Genomic DNA, 22457 nt, shown 5'->3' with positions numbered 1-22457 from the left:
GGTGGGACTCCCAGGTCTGGGTCTCTCCAGCCCCTGGCTCAGCCCCAGCCTGCCCCCTCCCCCCCCCCCCCCCGATGGGCTGACAGCTCTAATAAGAGGCTTTGCTGCACGGCTCCCTCTAAAGCATCTCTCTCCATCAAAGCTCCGGGGCTTCCCGAGGGACCCCCTGGAAGCCGCTGCTGAAATGCTCTGTGGGGTCTCTGCTCCCCGAGCAGAAAGTTCTGAAGGCCCCCCTCCCAACCCCCCCAACCGCCGGAGCAGGGTCGGGCTGGAGCTGCTCTGAGTCTCTTCTCTGTGTGGTCGCCTTCAAAGCCTTGCAAATGCTCCAGGAGATCTATTTCCTGATGCGTTTTCTTCCTGGCTTGCGGTCAGGCCAGAAGAGAGCAGAGCAGATGTCAGATCTGAAGCTTTCCCATTCCAACCACCTGACTCCGCCGCTGATGGTTGGTGACGTGGATGACGTGCCTCGGGGCGCTTGTCACGCAGGGAGAGGACGAGGCCCTGCCACGGCCAGCCGCGTCTCTGCCCGAAGGGTTCTTTCCTCCCCTTTTTAGACACTCAAAACCGGAGCTGGCACTCTGGTGTAATGGGCTAAGCAGCCATTTGCAGTGCCCGCATCCCATATCAAGTCCTGGAGCTCCATTTCCCGTCCAGCTCCCTGCTAATGCACCTGGGAAAGCGGCAAAAGGATGGCCCAAGTGCTTGGGCCCTGCACCCACGTGGGAGACCTGGGTGAAGCTGTTGGCTTTGGCCTGGGCACTGCGGCCATCTGGGGAGTAAACCAGCAGGTGGAAGATCTCTAACTCTGACTTTCAAATAAATAAATAAATCTTTAAAAAAAAAAAAAAAGACCTTCTTTCCCTAAATGTAACGTGATGTTTAGGATAAGGCACACTGCACGCACCACGCAAAGCCAATTAAACTCTGACATGAACTTGGTGATCGCACAGAGCTCTGATTTGAGGCAAACTGACAAAAGAGCTCCTTTAGCCCTGTGCAGACACGGGTGTATTTTATAAACAGGCCCCTTGTTGACTCGTCAGAAGGCAAACCTAAGGGAAATAATTTCATGATGAGATTCTGAAGTTTTTCATATCTAAGGGATTGACTCTTTACTTCATCTTCTGTTTTAAATTTTAAACTTTTTTTTTTTGGGGGGGGCAATTTCAGATTTATAGAAGGGAAAACGTAGAGGGCTCCAGCTCCTGGACTGTGTTCACAGATGTTGAGAGCCGGAGCTGCTGGCCAGCAGGGGGCAGGCTGACCGGCGGCATCTCTACCCGGAAACTGGGATAACACCTCTCTCAGCTTTTGTGTTATTTCTTTTTTCTTTTCTTTTTCTTTTTCTTTTTCTTTTCTTTTCTTTTCTTTTTTTTTTTTTTTTGACAGGCAGAGTGGACAGTGAGAGAGAGAGAGAGAGAGAGAGACAGAGAGAAAGGTCTTCCTTTGCCTTTGGTTCACCCTCCAATGGCCGCTGCAGCCAGTGCGCTGTGGCCGGCGCACCGTGCTGATCCGAAGGCAGGAGCCAGGTGCTTCTCCTGGTCTCCCATGCGGGTGCAAGGCCCAAGGACTTGGGCCATCCTTCACTGCACTCCCGGGCCATAGCAGAGAGCTGGCCTGGAAGAGGGGCAACCGGGACAGAATCCGGCGCCCCGACCGGGACTAGAACCCGGTGTGCTGCTGCAAGGCGGAGGATTAGCCTAGTGAGCCGCGGCGCCAGCCTTGAGTTATTTCTTTTCTTTTTAGATTTCTTTTATTTATTTGGAAGGCAGAGAGAGGGAGAGACAGAGAGATATCTCTGCTATTTCATTCCCCAAATGGCCATAACAGTCAGGGTTGGGCCAGGCTGAAGCCAGGAGCCAGGAGCTTCACCCGAGTCTGGGGCCCAAGCTTCCCGGCTGCACTAGGGCTGAGCCAGACTGGAAGTGGAGCAGGTAGGACTTGAACTGGTGCTCGGATATGGGAGGCTGGCATTGCAAGTGGTGGCTTAACCTGTGCGGTACAATGCCGGTCACCCCAGGCTGTTGAGTAGCAAATGAGGAGACAGCTACGGAAGCCACCTGTAAACTGTAAAGAACCACAAAGTATGTGGACATCAATTATCATGATTACTCACCACAGCACGTGGTTGCAGTCTTTGTTCCCAGGAGGTAGATGTTATGGGAGGAGGGAGGATAGGGAAGCCTCTTTTCCCCAAGGGCCATTTGCATGGGTCAGACAAAATTATCAACTTAGAAATTAACCTTGGGGCTGGCACTGTGGGTGGCGGGTGAAGAGAGAAACATTCTCTCTCTGTTCTCCGATCTCCCTGCTTACTCAGAGGTCTTGCTGGGGAGAGGGAGGCGGTCTTGAATGATGGGGAAAACCCACCAGGACAGGCCACGGGGACACTCCCTTTGGTCATTTCTGGCCCTCCCCTCTCCTCCCCACTCATAAAGGGTCAGGACTCCTGGGAAACCTTTCAAATTGCCTAGAATAATAGCAGGTGCGTTAATTTACCCGTCTCCCTCCATTTCGAAGCCTTCTGCTGCGCCCACTCTGTCCCTCTCATCCGCCCCTGGCTTAGGGATCCCATGACAACAACTCAGGGTCTCCCTTTTCACAGTCAGAAACACAAGATGCTACTTGTCCCGCGGTTAACACCTATTGTGAGGTCAGACACTGTGCAGGGACCTGAGGCAGAGAAAGCAGAGAATCCTATCCGACGGCGGAAGACGGAGGAGCCGGGAAGGCTGGGAGGGGGGGAGTTCTGAGAACTTTCCAGAAGACAGCCTTATAAGGCAGTTTCTTCTAGGTTGCAGTGGCTCCAGGGCAGGCCAAAGGGTATTCCAGGCTGTGCAGAAATGCGGGCTCAGCTGAACCACTCCACCGCAGAGCTGCCCCGTGTGCGAGGCGGCGGTGTCACAGAGCCCGCCCTCCTCCTCCTGACTGGCCCGTGAGCACGTGAGGGCACTGGAACGTTCTCCACGGCTGTGTGCCCGCGGCTACTTAACCCCAGGCGTCTGAATTCTGTCTCCCTGCACGGCAGTAGGCTGGGGCCCGCCCCTTCACTCGCTGGTTCCTTAACTCTGCAGAAACCCTAACTTGTGCTTGGGATGGCTTCCTTCCCAAGGCATCTGAAATCCTCTCCTTCCAGGCAAGTTCTTTCCTACAGCTGCTCCAGTCCCTCAGGTCTTTCCCACAATGCCATGACTAGGGCCACCACCTGCGACACTGGCATCCCACCTGGGCGCCGGTTCAAGTCCTGGCTGCTCCACTTCTGACCCAGCTCCCTAACGTACCTGGGAAAGCAGCGGAAGATGGCCCAGGTGCTTGGCCCCTGCACCCACGTGGGAGACCTGGAAGAAGCTCCTGGCTCCTGGCTTTGGCTTGGTCCAGTCAGGGCCACTGCAGTCATTAGGGGAGTGAACCAGCAGATGGAAGAATTTTCTATCTCTCTTTCTCTTTCCCTCCCCTCCCTCTATGTAACTCTTTCAAATAAATAAATAAATCTTTTTAAAAAATGCCACGATTAAAGGTATGCAATGCTATAAGAAAGCAGCCTGTGATTCACTCACTGTTCTAGAAGTTTCTCTGCTCCAAAAAAGCAAAAATTTTTTTTTGACAGGCAGAGTGGACAGTGAGAAAGAGAGACAGAGAGAAAGGTCTTCCTTTGCCGTTGGTTCAGCCCCCAATGGCCGCTGCAGCCGGCACACCACACTGATCTGAAGGCAGGAGCCAGGTGCTTCTCCTGGTCTCCCATGGGGTGCAGGGCCCAAGGACTTGGGCCATCCTCCACTGCACTCCCGGGCCACAGCAGAGAGCTGGACAGGAAGAGGAGTGACCGGGACAGAATCTGGTGCCCCGACTGGGACTAGAACCCAGGGTGCCAGCACCGCAGGTGGAGGATTAGCCTAGTGAGCCGCGGCGCCGGCTGCAATTTTTTTTTTTAAAGCATCTTCCACTGCTTTCTGAAGGTGCATTTAGTAGGGATCTGGATCAGAAGTAGAGCAGCTGGGACACAAACCCGCATCCACACGGGATGCTGGCGCCAGGCCTGACCAGGTACGCCATAGCGTTGACCCCAAAAAAAGCAACTGAGAAGAATTTTACAAGCGTTTCTATTGGGCCAGGGCAGACCCTTGGAGAAGCGACCTCTGTCTTTCAGATCTGAGGGAGCCAGAGACGGGAGCAGCCCCTGGAGACACAGCATTGCAATGGGCAGAGGCAAAGCGCTGGAGACACGCGGGCGGGGACCAGGCTCTCACTGTGGCCACCATGTTGCAATCCGCACTCCTGAGGGTGCCAAGGGCCAGCTTCCCATAGCCTGGATCCAATCCCGCGTTGGCTCCCTGGAGGGAAATGGGGCCTGCCTGCCCCACCACCCTCCCTGGCCCAGCTCGGGGTGGGGGGGCATGGTCACCACCACCCAGCTCTCCCCAGGAGGCACAGCCTCATGCTTCAGCTCACAGCGCTCTGCTTGGCTCCCGTATGTGACAAGTAAAAACCGTGCGCACCACGTGACATTTTCCATATGTGGACCTCGCGGAACGGCTGCGTCCAGCTAACAAGGGGTGCGTCTCCTGCAACACTGAACAGCTACTCTGCCAGCTAGCTTCAGCAGCACACGGCTACTGATCGCCACACCACGATGGACAGCAGCTCACTTGAGTTAACTCACTGAAATGTTCTGTTCTTTCAACACATGCCTGCAATGGCTGGGGCTAGACGGGGACCAAAGCTGGGAGCCGGGAACTCGGTCTCCCACGTGGGTGGCAAGGGCGCAAGCCCGTGGGCCATGCTCTGCTGCTTTCATAGGCGCGTTAGCAGGAAGCGGGATCAGAAGCAGAACAGCCGGGACTCAAACCCCCACTCTCACATGGGCTGCAGGTGTTGCAATCAGTGGCCTAACCCAGCGCCAGCCCCAGTGGGATTTTCCCCGATTCCACCCATAAGTGAGAGCATGCAGCATTCGTCTTTCTGTGCCTGGCTCAATTCTCTGGGCTTAACGCCCTGCTGGCTCACCTATGCTGTCGCAAATGGCTGGAGCCCCTTGCTCCAGGCTGAACAGCACTCCCTTGTACATGCACTCCCTTGTCATCTGTACGGATGACTCCACACTCACTCTTCTCCTCCTCGTCGTCTCAGTTAGGATGTGACCCTGCTTGGTGACCACAGCCCTGTACCAACTCATACACCCCCGAGATAAATCAGACCATAGGACGATTTCATTTAATTCCCGAACCCTCGTGTCAACTGTCCACGAAGTCCCTAAGTGCACTGAGGGACCATCACAGAATACAGGCATTTAAATAGCATGCTAACAAGATGAAAATAAAGTGAGTCTAAGATGAGCTTCCCAAAGGACAAATATTTCAAGCTCACCCAACAAAATGAGTTTCTGGAATCTAAATGATGGCTGAAGCTGTTTCCAGTGTCCTAGGCAGTGAGGGGAGTGGAAATTTGGGATGGGCTAGGGGAAGTGCCCACCTGGGATCAGCATCAGGAGAGTGGAAGACGGGGGTGGGGGGGGAGCCCAAGAGCTCACAGAGCTCAGGAAGGCTCAGGAAGGCAGAAGAAAAGACCGCAATAGGCAGGAGTGTCCACGCCCATGCATCCCCTGGGAAGGCACTTCCTTGAGGGAACTGCTTTGTCTACTCAACAAATATTTACAAAGTGGCCAGGGACAAAGCAACCCTGGAGTCTGGAAGGAAGCACAGTCTAGTCTAGAACAGCCAAACTGGTTCTTGTCCCCTGCCCTGCCTCGCGCTCCCTCCCCTAGCTGGGACCCTTGCGTGGGTGCTTGGCACGGCTCTGCCCGCCCCACCTCTAGCCCGGTTCCCTGTGGCTGTTCATCACAGCACACAGGATTACAGGGACGTATCTGCTTCTGCCTGAAGCTCAAACTAAAGTGCACGAGAAGGGGGCTCATCATCTTATTCCCAGCCACTTACCCTGACAGGAGGGCAGCGGCGGTCCCATCATTCATTCATTCATTCATTCATCCCACTGGTGTCTCAAGCATACCAGGCACTGATACAGGCCTTGCGGACATACAAGGGTACTTCAAAAATTTGGTGGAAACTGGAATTTAAAGATAAGTTTATTTTGGTGTAAAACAGTTTTGAAATGCGTGTGGGGGGGGGGGTCTTCAAAAAAGATTGTGGAAAATTCCTATGATGAAAAACTATGCATGTTAATATTCATCAGGGGCTCCCTGTGGACAGTCTTCAAGGGCAGCCCTGTGGGACGGGCGTGGTTACAACTGCATTTCACAAGCCAGGCCACCCATGGGCACGGAGATCAGAAAGGGCTCAAGGCTATGGTTTGCAAGCGGTTAGGATTCACACCCAGGGAGTCCTGGGTGCAACCGTGCTATGGTGCGTCCTGCAAACAGACACGGCTCACGTGCACACAGAGCGCTGAAGGCCAAGGACATCATCACGGGGCAGAGTGCATCACAGAGCAAGTGGCCAGGTCAGAGTTCAAAGGGAGGAGAAAGGGCGGGCATGTGCAGAGGTGGGGACGCGGTCCAGGCCGAAGGCACAGCGTCTACACAGGCACAGAGGCAGGAAGAAACCAGTGTGGAAGTGAGAACGGAAACACCTCCTGTAGCTGGAGCATCAAGGAGGCCGGAGGCACGTGGTCAAAATGGCAGGACGCCGGCATACGGTGAAGACTCTGCGCCTGCTGGCGGCGTGAACTTGGTCACGAAGGTACAGAGAAGGGGCTGAATCAGTGAAAACGAATTCCGAGGGAGAACAGAGGATGGTACCCAACAGGATCAAAGTGGCCAAAATGGGACGACCAAGGAACTCAGTTCTCAGGAGCCGTGGAGACAGAGCAGGGCCAAGAACAGGAGTAATGGAGCACTCTGTTCTCCACCTGTGAGGTTCAGATGAGCCCTTGCTTCTCTGTACCCACTCCATCTCATCTGCGTCAACGGTCCAATCCCCCTTGCAGCTCCCGTGGCTCAGGGACCTCGTCAGATCTACTGGCACAAAGTTCAGGGATAGTGGCAGGGTCTGAGATGATTCGCTCATTATCTCGCAGACCGATGGTCGGGAGGACGGCTTGGCCTTGCTTCCCAGAGATACAGACAGCAAGCAGACCAAGATGTCCCTCCAGAAAGAAAGTCGTGACCCCAGGAAAGAAGGGGCTGGGGCCGGTGTTGGGGCACAGCAGGCCAAGCCGCTGCTTGTAACGCCGGCAGCCCACATCAGAATGTGGGTTCAAGCCCTGGCTGCTCCACATCTAATCCAGCTCCCTGCTAATGCACCTGGGAAAGCAGCAGAAGACGGTCCAAGTGTCTGGGGCCCTGCCACCCACGTGGGAGGCCAGGATGGGGTTCCTGGCCATTTGGGCAGTAAGTCAGTGGACAGCAGATCTCTCTCTTTCCCTCTGTCACTCTGCTTTCTGAACAAATCTTACAAAAGAGCTTTAAAAGCAAAGAAGGGGAGGATTGGGATTCACTCCAGGGTGTCTGCCTCTAGTGCACAAACCAGCAAGACCTGATTCTTGGTGCGCTGGCTGCACGGCACAAAGCACAGTGCTGACACCGGCTAGCTGCTCATTCAGTGTGCGATAGCTGAGACCAAGAGAACTAGAAGCAGGCTGACCCAGACTCCCAATGCCTCCTCCCTCTCAATACGGTAACTCAAGCTTCTTCCGGGAAACAGCCAGAGGAAACCAGAAAAATGTGTTGTCCCAATCTTCGCAAAGCCCCAGGGCAGAATGGCACAGAAGTAAAGGGTATTCTGTCCGGCCTGCTTCCACCACTGTCCGGATACAGCCAGGGTTAGGGCACCCAGTCTTCTCCCCATCTGTCTCTGGGGTGGAAAAGCACACACCGCTGGACGCATACTGGCTTCTGCTGTCTTGGAATTCCCCTAGAACGAGTGGCGGGCACACAACCCCATACCTCTTAGTCCACGTTGGAAAAGAAGGGTGCATTTATGTCAAGGTTTCCAGTTTTTGATGCTATTTCTCCTAATGTCCTCCCCAAACGGAAAGAAAAGGCAGGTGCACACGCCCAAGGAGCTTGCAGCCTGGGGAGGTGGGAGGAGTGGCGTGCCACGGTCAGCAGGGAGCCTGGGCCCGTGTTTGCTGTTCTATCGCTGTACAGTGCGTTTACAGGGATAGCAGGAGAGGAAAAGGATAAGACGTGCTGCGGGCTACCCGAGGAAGAAGCCCACCTGAACAATCACAAAGGTAACCTCTCACTCTGGTAAGGCCAGCGTCTGCCCTTCATGCTGACAGGCTGTGGGGAAAAACTGCTTGTAACTTCCCCAACAACATCGCCATATGTGGAATGAATTCTTAGAGCGCGCGATTCTCGCCCCACGATGGAACTGAACCACAAGGGAGACGAAAGGGAGGAATGGCTGTTTGATAGAAGCTCAGATTACTTGCAGCATGATTATTTTTTTTTTAAGTTTAAGACGACGATACTGCAAACAGTTAACAGTGAGTTACTCCATTTAAGGCTTTCAATGGTGAACTCTCAGACAACTGACACACAACCCCGTAGGGTCTGGCCTTCTGGGAAAAGTTCTGAAGAAAGAATCATTATCTAGAAAATGAGGCAAAGAAGCAACAGCTCTGTCTTCTCAGAGCGGCCTCCCCCTCCCCTCTTCCACCTTGGCTGGGAGCAGCCGAAGGGCTGCCAACGGGGAATTTCGACCTTTCCCTGGAAACCACTGCTGATGGAAAATGTTATTTCAGGCATGAGAGTCGAAGCTGGTTTTCTTTTTTGGAAGTCGGGACTCTCCTTGTTTTCCTATTTATGACAAGCTCAGATTTGTCGGGGATTAAATCAATCATCCAACACCCTCAGAGGCATCCCCGCTCCACGGTGCATCCTGGAGACAAGTGCCGCAAAAGGAACAAGCAAGAAAAAACACAACAGCCATAAAGTTCCCAAGACAAACTACGCCGTAACAGCCTTCTTCCAAGTCCGCGTCTTATTTTTGCCTAGCTAGCCAGGTTGCCGTTCGGGAATGGGTCATTTGCAACGAGCGAGTTTTCCCTTAATACTAACAAATAGGAAATCCGATTGTAGAAACCCTCAACACCCAGCCAGCGAGCGCCCCCAGGAAGCCCCGTCTCGGGTTTCACCAACTTCGCCCTACTCTTCCCCAAGGAGGTAAGTCCGGGCTTCCATCTCTCGGGCCCGCGCACCGCCCGCCCGAACGCAGAGCACCAGGGAGAAGAAGCAGCCGGCCGGAGGCCCCGCGCGTGCCCACCTTGCTCGCAGGTGCCCTTGCTGACCTGGCTGATGGCCTTCTCCCCGCGGCTCTCGGCGCGCAGGCTGGCGGCGCGCAGCTGGCAGCCGCTGGGGTAGGTGGTGCCGTCGCTGCCGCACACCGGGTAGCGGCTCTTGCACACGCACACGCCGCTCACCGCCGGGCCGCCGGCTGCTGCCCCCGCTTTACCCTTCCGCCTCTTGCGGCTCTTCACGCACTCCATGCCCGGCGCGCAGTGCCCCCTGCCGCCGCCGCCGCCCCCGCACGGCTCGCCCTCGCCGCGGGCGCACACCGGGCAGCAGCCGCACTCGTCGCGCGTCTCGCCCAGCGGGCAGCCCCGCGGGGGCAGGGGCGGGCAGGCGGCCGGCTCGCAGGGCCCGCAGGCGTCCGAAGAGGAGGAAGAGGAGAGGGGCAGGAGCAGGAGCAGCAGCCCGGCTGCGCCGAGGAGCAGGGCGCGCAGAGCCGGCCGCTCCATGGCGAGGCGCGATGTCCGCGGCGGCTGCGGCGGGGCGCGCGAGTGGGGCGGCGCGGGCCGGCCGGCGCCTTAAACGCGCTGCCCCGCCCGGCCGGCCCGCGGGAACCACTCCCCGGGGCGGTGAGAGCCGGCCGCGCCGCCCTCCCGGGCCTGTGGGGCTCGCGCGCTGCTGCGGGCGGGGCGGGGCGGGGCAGGCGCTGGCACCGGCTCGGGGTCCCCGCCCTGCCAGGCTCCTGCGCAGACCCCCGGGCCCAGCTCACCGCCCTCTGGGCCCTTGCCCTCTTTGTGCTCCCTACGACTTTGGGACGACCAGGCGTTTAACCTGTTAGATTCTCCGAGGCCCTGTTACACCTGCGTCCTGGGGACCGCGTGTGGGTGGGTTGGGGGAGTTCTTTTAGGAACCAGGCCGCTGTGGGGTAAGGGGGAGCACTCCCACCCGCGGATTTGGTGTTCCCGTTGGCCATAGGCGCCATGTGGTCTTGGGCGCCAGGCTGAAAGGGTGCGTCCCCTGCCAGTCACTGCTTGGCGCGGGGCGCGCGGGGGGGGGGGGGGGCTCTGTCTATCCTCTGCGCCCCGCGCTCTGCCCCATTGTTCCTTCCCAGGCCAAGTCGGGTTGGAAGTGCGGGTACTGGAATGCCCTGAGCGGGGTGCTGCTGGCGTCCGTCCCAGGGAGCCCAGCTCAGTACAGGTACCCCGGAGGTACCCGAAGCGCCTCAGGTTCCACCCGTGAGGTTTTAGGTAGAAACGGTTGAGTTCACCGCAGTCTGTGTGCAAACCCAACTTCGAGGGAACAATACTGACCCTTCACGCCCCCTTCCTCTGCAGACGCTGATTTTTTCCCCCCAGTTTTTGATGGAACACGTAGCGCTTTCGTGTTATATGAGGCTCCTTCAAAAGGCACAGGGGAAAATGGAATTACAGGCGAAGGGAGTTTGGGTGCAAAAGGTTTGTTGAAATTCGTGCAGTCTTTGAAGATTTATCTGCACCATTCTGCCTATCACATTGTAGCTTTTCTTTAAGATTTTATTTATTTGAGAGGTAGAGTTACAGACAGTGAGGGGGAGAGACAGAGAATGCTCTTCCGTTTGCTGGTTCACTCCCCAAATGGCTGCAACTGCCAGAGGTGGGCCAGGCTGAAGCCAGGAGCCAGGAACTCCGTGCAGGTCTCCCATGAGGGTTGCAGGGGCACAAGCACTTGGGCCATTTCTTTCTTTTTTTTAATTTTTTTATTTATTTTATTTTTTGACAGGCAGAGTGGATAGTGAGAGAGAGAGACAGAGAGAAAGGTCTTCCTTTGCCGTTGGTTCACCCTCCAATGGCCGCCGCGGCCGGCGCGCTGCAGCCGGCGCACTGCGCTGATCCGATGGCAGGAGCCAGGAGCCAGGTGCTTTTCCTGGTCTCCCATGGGGTGCAGGGCCCAAGCACCTGGGCCATCCTCCACTGCACTCCCTGGCCAGAGCAGAGAGCTGGCCTGGAAGAGGGGCAACCGGGACAGAATCCGGCGCCCCAACCGGGACTAGAACCCGGTGTGCCGGCGCCGGTAGGCGGAGGATTAACCTAGTGAGCCGTGGTGCCAGCACTTGGGCCATTTCTTACTGCTTCCCCAGGTGCATTAGCAGGGAGCTGGATCGGAGGTGGAGCAGCTGGGATCTGAACCAGCATCCATATGGGAGGCTAGCATTGCAGGTGGTGGCTTAACCCATTACACCATAAGGCCGGCCCCTATGGAACTTAAATCAGCACAAAATTGGAGGGGCCTCAAATGCTCTTTTAATTTTTCAACCAATATTTTCACAAGATGAGTTAAATACAAAAACAGTAAGTTCTGTGTTTAAATTAAGAACAGTGGTTTAGGAGCTCTTTAGTGTGTTCTGAAGAAGTGAGTTGTTTTTTTTTATCATCATATATGACAAGAAGTGTCTTTGGAGCAGTGTGCCAGCACACCGCTGCCTTTCCCCCACGGTGCTGGTTATGTGCCCCGGAACACAGTCCCTGTTGAAACAAGCAGAGTGTGCACACCATTTCCTAGCCCCGCTGTAGTAGTTTGCTGGTTGAGGTCCACTGCACGGATTCAGCCTGCTGTGGCTCCCTTTCCTAATTGTAGGTTCTTAGCAGTTGACACAGCGACGTGAATTCTGGTAGAGTTGGTATTCGTGGGCGGCCGTGTCAGGACAGCTGGTTGGGATTTCACTGGGTTGGGGGTGGGGGAGCAGGAAGGGAAGACAGCTGAGCAATGTGCTTCTCCCTGCAGCTGGAGGAAGCCCCCAGGCTGTACAGAGTGTGTGAGTGTGTGTGTGTGTGTGTGTGTGTGTGGCGTGGGGGGGGGGCTGTCGCCAGCAGCTGGATCCCAACCCCATGCTGTGGTTTGAATGTTTGCGTCCCCCACTTTAGCCCGGAAGTCCAACGTTAATAGCACTAAGAGGATGGTGACTAATCCAGCTACGGTGTTTAGAGATGGGAAGAGGTGAGAGTGGCTCAGGTGGTTAGGGTGGAGCCCCAGTGATTAAGTGCAGGGGGGCTTTATAAGGAGAGAGGCTTCTCTGGCCGCACGACCGCACCTGCAGGAAGGCCATTGGCAGAGGCTGAACCCGCGGGGCTCACCCGTCTTGGATTGTGACCTTCCAGAACAGAGCCAAAATAAACTTAATTTGTTGTAGTAACCAAGGGCTGCGTCAGAACCAGAAGGGAGGCCCAAGGACAGGGGACAGTAGAGCGCTGCTCAGCAGGTGGAACAGAGTGAGCGGGGTTCTCGCCATGGGAGGGAGCCCCTGGACTGCGTGGAGGCCTTGACAGATGTGTTTATTCACAGGAAAGGGAGCAGGAAGCCATGCAGCCTGCCCTGAGAAGTTGGGCCGTTCCCCCCTGCCGAGAAAGACAGCGTCACCGTCTTAATTCAATGAAGAGCCTGGATGTGGAGGCAGGGTTACGCCTCTGAAGGCAGAGATACTTTTACTTCGTCCTATTCGATCGGATTGCCTTTTGTTGCTTTGTCTTGTCTCACAGCCCTGGTTTGAACCTCCGGTGTGATGCTGAACCTGGGTGGCGAGAGCCGATGTCCTTGTCTAGGGAAAGCGTTCAGTCTCTGGCCCCCAATTGTGATGGCAGCTGTGGGGTTTCCACAGGTGTTCCCACCAGGGTGAGGCGCCGCCTTTCTCTTCCAGGTGTGTCGAGGGTTTTTCTCACCAGGCGGTGTTGAAGTGAGTCAAAAGTCTTCGTGTGTCTTTTGAGATGATCGGTAAAGATGCATTGATTTTCATGGATACGGTGGATGCTGCGAGTGGAGTGGTGGCTGCCGCGAGTGGAGTGGTGGCTGTTGCACCAGCCTTGCATTCCTGGAATAAATCCCACTTGGTCAAGGAGTACCATCCTTTTTCTCTGTTTCTAGATGTGCTATTTTTTTTTTGACAGGCAGAGTGGATAGTGTGAGAGAGAGAGACAGAGAGAAAGGCCTTCCTTTGCCGTTGGTTCACCCTCCAATGGCCACTGCAGCCAGTGCGCTGTGGCCGGCGCACCGCGCTGATCTGATGGCAGGAGCCAGGTGCTTCTCCTGGTCTCCCATGGGGTGCAGGGCCCAAGCACCTGGGCCATCCTCCACTGCACTCCCGGGCCATAGCAGAGAGCTGGCCTGGAAGAGGGGCAACAGGGACAGAATCCGGCACCCCAACCGGGACTAGAACGCGGTGTGCCGGCACCACAAGGCGGAGGATTAGCCTATTGAGCCACGGCACTGGCCTAGATGTGCTTTGCAAATATTCTGTTCAGGATTGGTCTGTAGTTTTCTTGTGACTTCCGTCTCGTTTGGGTGCCAGGGTAACAGTGGCCTCACAGGGTGTTAGGAGGTGTTTTCCCCTCTCCTCCCTTTTGGGAAGAGTATGTGAAGAATCAGTATTAATTCTTCTGTAAATGTTTGGTTGATTTTACCAGTGAAGTCAGCTGGGCCTGAGCTTTTACCCCAGGAGAAGTTACTTGGCCACAGATTCAAGCTCTTTGCTAGTTAAAGGTCTGTACTAGTTTGCCAGTGCTGCCATGGAAAAATGCCACAGACGAGGAGCAGTGTAAGTGGCAGAAATTTTATTTTCTCATCGTTCTGGAGGCTGCAAGTCCAAGTTCAAGGTGCTGGTGGGATTGGTTTCCTCTCAGGGTCGTAAGGGACAGATCTGTCCCAGACCCTGGTCACCCCTTTGTGTGCACCAACTCCTGAAACTGACCCAGGGCACACTTGTTACAGCTGAGTCGTGTCCCCTTCCCCATGTTCATGTGTGAGGCCCCGGTATCGCAATGGGACTGTGTTTGGAGACAGAGTCTTTAAAGAGATAGTGGGGTTGCGGGGAGGTGGAGTTCTATTAAGGTAACTAAGAGCATGTGCACAGAGGAAGGGCCGAGTAAGGAGCTGGTGAGATGCCAGGGAGAGAGGCAGCAGGGTCGTCAAGCCTGCTGATGCCAGCCTCCAGAACTGTAAGAGAATAAGTGCCAAGGGGCCGGCGCTGTGGCATAGTGGGCTAAGCCTCCGCCTGCATGCCCACATCCCATGTGGGCACAGTTTCGAGTCCCGGCTGCTCCACTTCCGATCCAGTTCTCTGCTATGACCTGGGAAAGCAGTGAAAGATGGCTCATGTCCTTGGGCCTCTGCACCCACATCAGAGACCCAGAAGAAGCTCCTGGTCCCTGGCTTTGGATCAGCCCAGCTCCAGCCGTTGCACCCATCTGGGGAGTGAACCAGCAGATGGAAGACCTCTCTTTCTGTCTCTGCCTCTTTGTAACTCTACCTCTCAAATAAATAAATAAATCTTAAAAAAGAAAATCAGTGCCAGTTCAAGCCACCCTGTCTGCAGTAACTTGCTTTGTTTTTGTACACCCGCCCTGTCCCTATAACCTGATAGTCTAGTGGCTTTAGGGAGCTAAGGGTGGGGTGTGTTTCTGTTGCCCTCGCCTGCTCTCAAGGCTAGGCCCAGGAGAGCTGGGGGAGGAGGGGAGGAGGCATCTCTTTAGGAACCCGGCTGCCTGCAGTCTTTCTGCTGTTGGTGTTGCTGCTTTCCTGGGTGAGGCGGCCTCGTCACTGATGGGTGACGTGCGGCAGGCCTCCAAAGCCTGGCTTTCTCGTGGGGCTTGGGTGCCTTGTCCCTGCACAGTTGACTGTCACAGACAAGGGAGCGAATGTGCAGCGTGGATGTGTGGGACCTGGAGCAGCCACACAGGGGGAGCACCGTGTTGTTGCCAGTGGGTCTCCCAGAAACAGCTGGGCCTCAGCGCTGGCACAGCCCACCTCGGGCTTCCAGCTGAGCCCAGCTGCTCTTGGGATATAAACAACCTCACACGCACCCACTTTATTCTTCAATAAAAATTTGTTATTTGAAAGGCAGAGCAACAGGGAAAGAGGAAGAGAGAAAGAGAATGGGAGGGAGGGAGGGAGGGAGAGAGAGAGAGAGAGAGCCTCCATCCACTGGTTTGTTCCCCAAAAGGTTGCAACAGCTAGGTCTGGGCCTGGCTGAAGCGAGGAGCCAGGAACTGCATCCCGATCTCCCATGTGTGAATGGCAGAGGCCCAAGCACTTGGGCCATCTTCTGCTGCTTTGCCAGGTGCATTAGCAGGAAGCTGGGTTGGAAGTGGAGCAGCCGGGACTTGGATGAGTGCTCTGTCTGATATGGGATGCTGGTATCACAAGTGACGGCTTAACCTGCTATGCCACCACACTGGGCGCTCAGCATATCCACTTTAGACAGGGTCACTGTGTCACTCACAAAATACCCAGCACCCGCCTCCCCCACTACACCTGGCTGCTGCTTCACCACTCACTGCTTTGTCTTGCTCCGGTCTGCCTCCCCATCCCTCAGATTTACTGAGAATCAGTTCTTTCTCTTGTCCATGAAGGCTCCATCCATGCCACCAGTGGGAACCTCGGACGCGGAACGGCACTGAACCTAAATACACAATTTGTTCCTGCACCCACACCCCTGTGATAAAATTTAATTCACAAATTAGGCAGATTAGAGAGATGAAGACAACAGCTAATACTAAAATAAAGCAATTATAACCATAAGCTTTCATAAAAGTTACTTAAAACATCTGAGTTGTTGGTGGAATTTTCCGTTTATTTTCAAGCCTCGCTGGGCCACAGGGAATGGGAGCTGTGGACGAGGAGGGCTCCTGCCCTCAGTTCTAGAATTGTCTCTGCCTTCTGTGAGTACCCTGTCCATGGCAACCTCCAACTGCTTTTTTTTTTTTTTTATTTGACAGGTAGAGTTTTTTTTTTTTTTTAATTTATTTGACAGTTATAGACAGTGAGAGAGAGAGAGAGAGAGAGAGAGAGAGAAAGGTCTTCCATTGGTTCGTTCCCCAGATGGCTGCAATGGCCAGAGCTGCGCTGATCCGAAGCCAGGAGCCAGGTGCTTCTTCCTGGTCTTCCATGCGGGTGCAGGGCCCAAGGACCTGGGCCATCCTTCACTGCCCTCCTGGGCCACAGCAGAGAGCTAGACTGGAAGAGGAGCAACCAGGACTAGAACCAGGTGCCCATATGGGATGCTGGTGCCACAGGTGGAGGATTAACCCACTGTGCCACGGCACCGGCCCCACCTCCAACTTCCTTACGCTCCCCCCACCCCTTTTTTTTTTCAAAGATTTATTTATTTGCTTGGAATCAGGAAGGCGCCGAGCTTCAACTGGAGCAAGTTCACAGGATGCTGGCAGCACCCTCATCTGAAGATACGTTGCCAGGCCTGCGTCCCTTGCATGTCCACTGGAGACATGAGCTCGACCATCTTGATCCAGCTTATAGAAATGAGACGCCTGGGGCCTGCACTGTGGCACAGCAGGTTAACGCCCTGGCCTGAAGTGCCAGCATCCCATATGGGTGCCGATTTGGGTCCCGGCTACTCCACTTCCGATCCAGCTCTCTGCTGTGGCCTGGGAAAGCAGTAGAAGATGGTCCAAGTGCTTGGGCCCCTGCACCCTCATGGGAGACCCAGAAGAAGCTCCTGGCTCCGGTGCACCTCCGGCTGTTGCGGCCATCAGGTGGGAGTGAACCAGCGATGGAAGACTTTCTCTCTCTTTCTCTCTCTCTGTCTCTCTCTCTCTCTCTGTAACTCTGTCTTTCAAATAAATAAAATAAATCTTTAAAAAAAAAAAAAGAAACGAGACACCTGTCATCCGATACAGAAGAGGAAAGCAGAAGCAAGAGGAAACGAAACAGTGTGGACGGTCAGCTTCGAGCAGCGCTCAGGTAGTGGGACATACAGTCGGGAGGAAGGCGGAGGGGCATCAGGTCAAGTCCACACCTTGGCCTGGAGACGCTCAGCCTCCTTCACCTTCTCACGTGAGAAGACGCTGGCGTCGGAAAACGGTAGCTCTTCCGACGGCTGTAGGAGAACTCAAGAGCAAAGTCGTTCCAGAGTTCAGAGGTCTGGACAGGAAGATCCGGGTCAAGGCCTCGTCCACATTCCCCAAGCGGAAGCCGTGAAGGGTCCAGTCGTAGGAAGACTGCAGTCGGTGTCGGGACAGAGAAGGACGTCAAGGCAGGGGTAAATGGACAGAGAAGAGGAGGAAGGCAAGGACGGAGTGACAGCAGCGAGTGTGGGCAATCCACAGGCACCCAAGCTGGGTTAGAACATCTGCCCCCAGCTGGGCAGCCAAAGCTGCTGCAAGAGCTGGTAGAGCCTTGAAGGCCAAAGAAAGAAATGAGGAAGAAGTGAAGGGAAGAAAGGAGGAAGCCCAAGCTAGCTGGGTAGAGCAGGGGAAAGAGGGCGAAGAAAGGGCAGGTGTTGAAAGGGAGCCTTTGATTGAGCAGACATTCGGGTTGGGTGAAGCAGCCAGAGAAGCAGTGGAACCTGCCGAAGAGAAACATGCAGCTTCTCCATCGAGACCAACATCAGGCCGGCACCGTGGCTCACTAGGCTAATCCTCCGCCTACCGGCGCCGGCACACCGGGTTCTAGTCCTGGTCGGGGCGCCGGATTCTGTCCCGGTTGCCCCTCTTCCAGGCCAGCTCTCTGCTATGGCCCGGTAGTGCAGTGGAGGATGTCCCAAGTGCTTGGGCCCTGCACCCCATGGGAGACCAGGATAAGTACCTGGCTCCTGGCTTCAGATCAGCGCGGTGCGCTGGCTGCGGCGGCCATTGGAGGGTGGACCAAAGGCAAAAAGGAAGACCTTTCTCTCTGTCTCTCTCACTGTCCACTCTGCCTGTCAAAAAAAAAAAAAAACAAAAAAAACAAAAACAAAAAAAAAACACCCCAGCATCAGAGGTACCGACCGCCAGCACTCAGAGAGCCAGATGCTCCCAGCGTCCCTGCTGCTGTCAGGGACCAAGATGACAAAGCTGTGGTCCATGCAGATTTACTTGTTGACAAAGCTGACGCTGGGGAATGTGGTTCAACACATTCATTGCGCTCTGCTGCTACAGGAAAGACCAATGGGCAGTGCTGTGGTTTGATGGGGGATGTGCGTGTGCTTGAATTGACAGTGACATTGAAAACTTAGGTCTTTAAATCCCAATATTGACTCTTTACTATTAGAATTTAGCAGAGGGAATCTCATTTCCTTCTCTCTTGTAGGCACAGATAGTTGTTGATTTGAATTGAATCAAGCACTGTGAATTTTATAATTAGTGTAAAATTGAAGAAGCATGAAAATATTTTACTATTGATAAAGTCATAAAACTGTCAACACTAAAAAAATGCTGTATTTATTTGAAAGGCACAGTTAGAGAGAAAGTGACAGATCTTCCATCACTGGTTCATTCCCCAAATGGCCACAAAAGCCAGGGCTGGACCAGGCTGAAGCCAGGAGCCAGGAGTTTCTTCTGGGTTTCTCATGTAGGTTGCAGGAGCCCAGGCACTTGGGCCATCTTCTGAGGCTTTCCCAGGCACATTAGTAGGGAGCTGGATTGGAAGTGGAGCAGCCGGGACATGAACCGGCATCCATATGGGAAACTGACATCATAGATGGTGGCTTAACCCGCCATACCACAGTGCTGCTCCCCCACCCTTAAATTTCTTAGGCAAAGTCCAAATCCTATAACAGGTTCTTTCTAGCACCTTCCTGCATTGCCACCCTGCAGCTCCACGCAATGTCCATTCTCTCTTGTTATTGGGAGCAATCAACCCAACTCACTCCACACCACGTGTGTTCCTGGTGAGGTCTGGCTGGAGGGCAGCGGTGTGCGAGAGGCTGACCCTCCAGTTCCATCCCATCTCCTCATTGGCGTGCTCCTCACCCCAACCCAGAGTATGCTCCAGAACTCCTGGCTGACGGGTCCTCGTTCCTGGGCGCAACCTCCTTGAGAAGGAAGCTGCCGAGATCCTCAGACCAGCAAACTTCCTGGTGTCACGGGAACCCCAGGTGCCAGGCAAAGCCCCCTGCCGTGTCCCTCTGTGCCTGGCCCGCGCAGGGGCAGGCAGCAGTTGGCCACCTGGAGAGTGGAAAGCATGGCTCCCCTGCTTTGGCTTCTTGGAGCGGGAGCAGGCGTGGGCGGGTGGGAGAACTCCCTCGCATTCCCCACTGGCTCTCTTTCGTCCCCAGCCTGTTTGTGTTGTGTGTGGGGTTCGGCTGCTTGTGCTGCAGACATTTAGACAAAGGCCTGTTCTGGTCCAATACTTGGTGTCTCTTTTTCAGCCTGTAGAGCACACAGCACCCGCGGTTTTGTGTTGTGGGTCCTGGTGCTGTTTTTAGGCCAAGGAAAAGTCGTTCCATTCCACAGTTGGTTACAGAGCTATCCGTGGTCCTTATCATCACTTCATTTTTTTTCCTATCCCTCCGTCATCTTCTTCTTCTTCTTCTTCTTCTTTTTTTTTTTTTTAAGATTTTATTTATTTGACAGGTAGAGTTACAGACAGTGAGAGAGAGAGAGAGACAGAAAGGTCTTCCTTTTCCGTTGGTTCACTCCCCAAATGGCCACCACGGCCGGAACTATGCTGATCCAAAGCCAGGAGCCAGGTGCTTCTCCTGGTCTCCCATGCCGGTGCAGGTGCCCAAGCACTTGGGCCATCCTCCACTGCCTTCCTGGGCCACAGCAGAGAGCTGGCCTGGAAGAGGAGCAACCGGGACTAGAACCCGGCACCCATATGGGATGCTGGCGCCACAGGTGGAGGATTAACCAAGTGAGCCACAGCACCGGCCCCCCCTCCACCCCCCCATCATCTTCTTAACCATCATCATCGTCAGCAGCAGCAGCAGGTGTGAGAGGTTAGCAGGTGTGGGCAGGAGTGTGGATGATTGGCCCAACCCTGGAAAACAGAGCACTTCCGGAAAGGGACTGTGACAGTGCCAGTCAAATTGGCACATTCCAACAACCTGAAAAATGGGCTTGTTGAAGCAAGGTGTGTGTGGGGAGAGATGAGCCTGGAGAGAGGGCAGGTGCCCAATGACCGTGACACTTAGACAGCATGTCCAGGACTTTGGACTGGATCTTAACTGATGACAGTAAGTCATTAAGGAAAATAGGAGAGAGAGACAAGGCCAGCTCTGGTGCACAGGGCGATCACTACAAAAGTAACAGGGGGATGGATGGGAATAGGGACCAGCTGTTAGGACAATGTAATTTGCACAGTACAGGGGCTACTGTTGACATAAGTTGTGTTCTTATGGGCATTAGAGGAAAGCAGCCTCACTGGTTAGATGCAGCACGGAGGGTTCAAGACTAGGCAATTAGGTGATGCTTTTGTGCAAATAAGAAGGGGTTTCTTCCTCCTGGGAGGGAGAGCTCAGCCCACACAAAGATGCTTGGCCTGGCAGGGCGATGGAGAGCTGAGTTCCAGTTCAAACAGTACCATCCCACCTGGGGCTGACATTGTGTGAGGTCCAGGACTGGCACTCAATTACAATTTTTTAAAAAGATTGACTTTATTTGAAAGGCAGAGTTACACACACAGAGAACCACAGGCACACACATGGAGATTTTTCCATCTGCTAGTTTACTCCCTGAGTGGCCACAAGGGCTGGGATTGGGCCAGGCTGAAGCCGGGGGCCAATGACGCCCATGTGGGTAGCAAGGGCCCAGGTGCCTGGGCCATCTGCTGCTGCTTTCCCTAAACCCATTAGCAGGCAGCTGGGTCAGAGGCCGAGCAGTCCGGACTCGAAGCAGCTTTCCCATGTGGGAAACTGGCATCGCAAGCTGCAGCTTAACCGGCTGGTCTACAACACTGGCCCCTCGATGGCAATTTAAACAAAGCAAACAAAAGGAAAAATCACTTGGGCAACTACTACCTTGACACCTCTGTGAGCAGAAGGAGGCACTGTTCATAGTTCTGCTAGGACAATCAGCATAAAATCGAGACCATCCTGGGCAAGAGGGACATAGGGTCACCTCTCTGTGCCGGCCTTATAAAGTAGCTGACTGTTGGCGGAAGTCAAGAGCAAGCTCAACATTTCTCACATGGGAGATGCTTGTGCTGGGGCCGACGAGGAGCTTGACTTTGGGCTTGTTCATTTTGGACATGGTGGAGCGAGAAGGCAGAGGCTCTGCCCTGGTGCTTATATCCCATTGTTCTGGATTCATTGCGGGACATTTGACGCACTGTAAGCCCGAGTGTAAAGTCCCTCCGTGGTAACACCTCACGGTGTCAGAAAGGACAGTGCTGCGTTCCCAGCCCTACACCGTGTGTGATGTTCTGGAAGGGCCCCTGTGGGCGGTAGCTAACGAGGTACTTGAAGAGGTGTTAATGGGCTCTAAAATCCAGTATCAGACACAGAGTTTGAAGGGCTCCCTGGAGGTCATTTAGAGCTGGAGGACGCTGGAGCGGGCCCTGATTCTAAGACGTCAGGGAAGCAGAAATACCCAAAGGGCACTTCGGGACTGGCGGGAAGAGGGAGTGGCACGGGCTGCGTTGGCTTCTGCTCTGTCATCTGACAGCCTGCACATGGGGAAGGTTCCAGAAGGTTGCTGCATTAGCAGCCAACTTCCACATACACGGAGTTGCACAGAAAATTTAGGTTTTACAGGCCGGCGCCGCGGCTCACTAGGCTAATCCTCCGCCTAGTGGCGCCGGCACACCGGGTTCTGGTCCCGGTTGGGGCGCCGGATTCTGTCCCGGTTGCCCCTCTTCCAGGCCAGCTCTCTGCTGTGGCCAGGGAGTGCAGTGGAGGATGGCCCAGGTGCTTGGGCCCTGCACCCCATGGGAGACCAGGAAAAGCACCTGGCTCCTGGCTCCTGCCATCGGATCAGCGCGGTGCGCTGGCCACAGCGTGCCGGCCGCGGCGGCCATTGGAGGGTGAACCAACGGCAAAGGAAGACCTTTCTCTCTGTCTCTCTCTCTCACTGTCCACTCTGCCTGTCAAAAAAAAAAAAAAAAAAAAAAAAAAAAGAAAATTTAGGTTTTACAACGGTGCTCTTTACCAGATGGCATGTATCCTGTGAGGCTGCTTCCCTGCCCACCTCCCAAGTCGTTATTTTACACTTGAACGTCCCATCAGCACCAACGTGGACATTTACATTCCTCTAGCAAACAAGCGAGGGAGCATTGCTTTTTGTGCCCGGGAGTAGAAACAGGAACGCGTCTGGGTGGATTGGGAATTAGGCTGCTTCCTTCTTTGGTGGTGCGGGAATGGATTCGGTCATTTGGTGGCAAATGAGGTAGTGTCCCTTCTTCGTCTCCCAGTTGCCCAGTTTCATAATTCACCTTGTCAGAAGTTGAGGAGTAAAAAAAAAAATATGTCGGCTCATTGTTCCGAGAGGCCTGGGAGAACATCAAAGGAGGAAGAACAAAATATTCCCAGCAGCTCAGGCCCTTGGCTGTGAGTAGAATGTGTCTGGGGAGGGGAGTCTCAGGGGCT

General features: G+C 54.6%; 1 protein-coding gene and 1 long non-coding RNA gene across 2 annotated transcripts in view; one reads left to right on the top strand and one right to left on the bottom strand.

The window, feature by feature from the left end:
- IGFBP7 (insulin like growth factor binding protein 7) overlaps nucleotides 1–9758 on the bottom strand; it is a 65245-nt gene extending 55487 nt beyond the window's left edge. Inside the window, exon 1 of the mRNA XM_051820240.2 lies at nucleotides 9225–9758. Within this exon, the coding sequence (XP_051676200.1) occupies nucleotides 9225–9699 (475 nt within the window). The 5' untranslated portion in view covers nucleotides 9700–9758. The remainder of the gene's footprint in view (nucleotides 1–9224) is intronic.
- Nucleotides 8534–13058, top strand: LOC138843562 (uncharacterized). Its single transcript, XR_011378464.1, has 2 exons — nucleotides 8534–9124; nucleotides 12509–13058. It is a non-coding gene; the product is annotated as an uncharacterized lncRNA (long non-coding RNA).
- The last annotated feature ends 9399 nt before the right edge of the window (nucleotides 13059–22457 follow it).

The sequence above is a fragment of the Oryctolagus cuniculus genome, chromosome 8 (genome assembly GCF_964237555.1).
Source record: "Oryctolagus cuniculus chromosome 8, mOryCun1.1, whole genome shotgun sequence".
Taxonomy (NCBI): domain Eukaryota; kingdom Metazoa; phylum Chordata; class Mammalia; order Lagomorpha; family Leporidae; genus Oryctolagus; species Oryctolagus cuniculus.
Note: the sequence above shows the minus strand (reverse complement) of the source record. Positions and strands in the feature narration are given on the sequence as shown.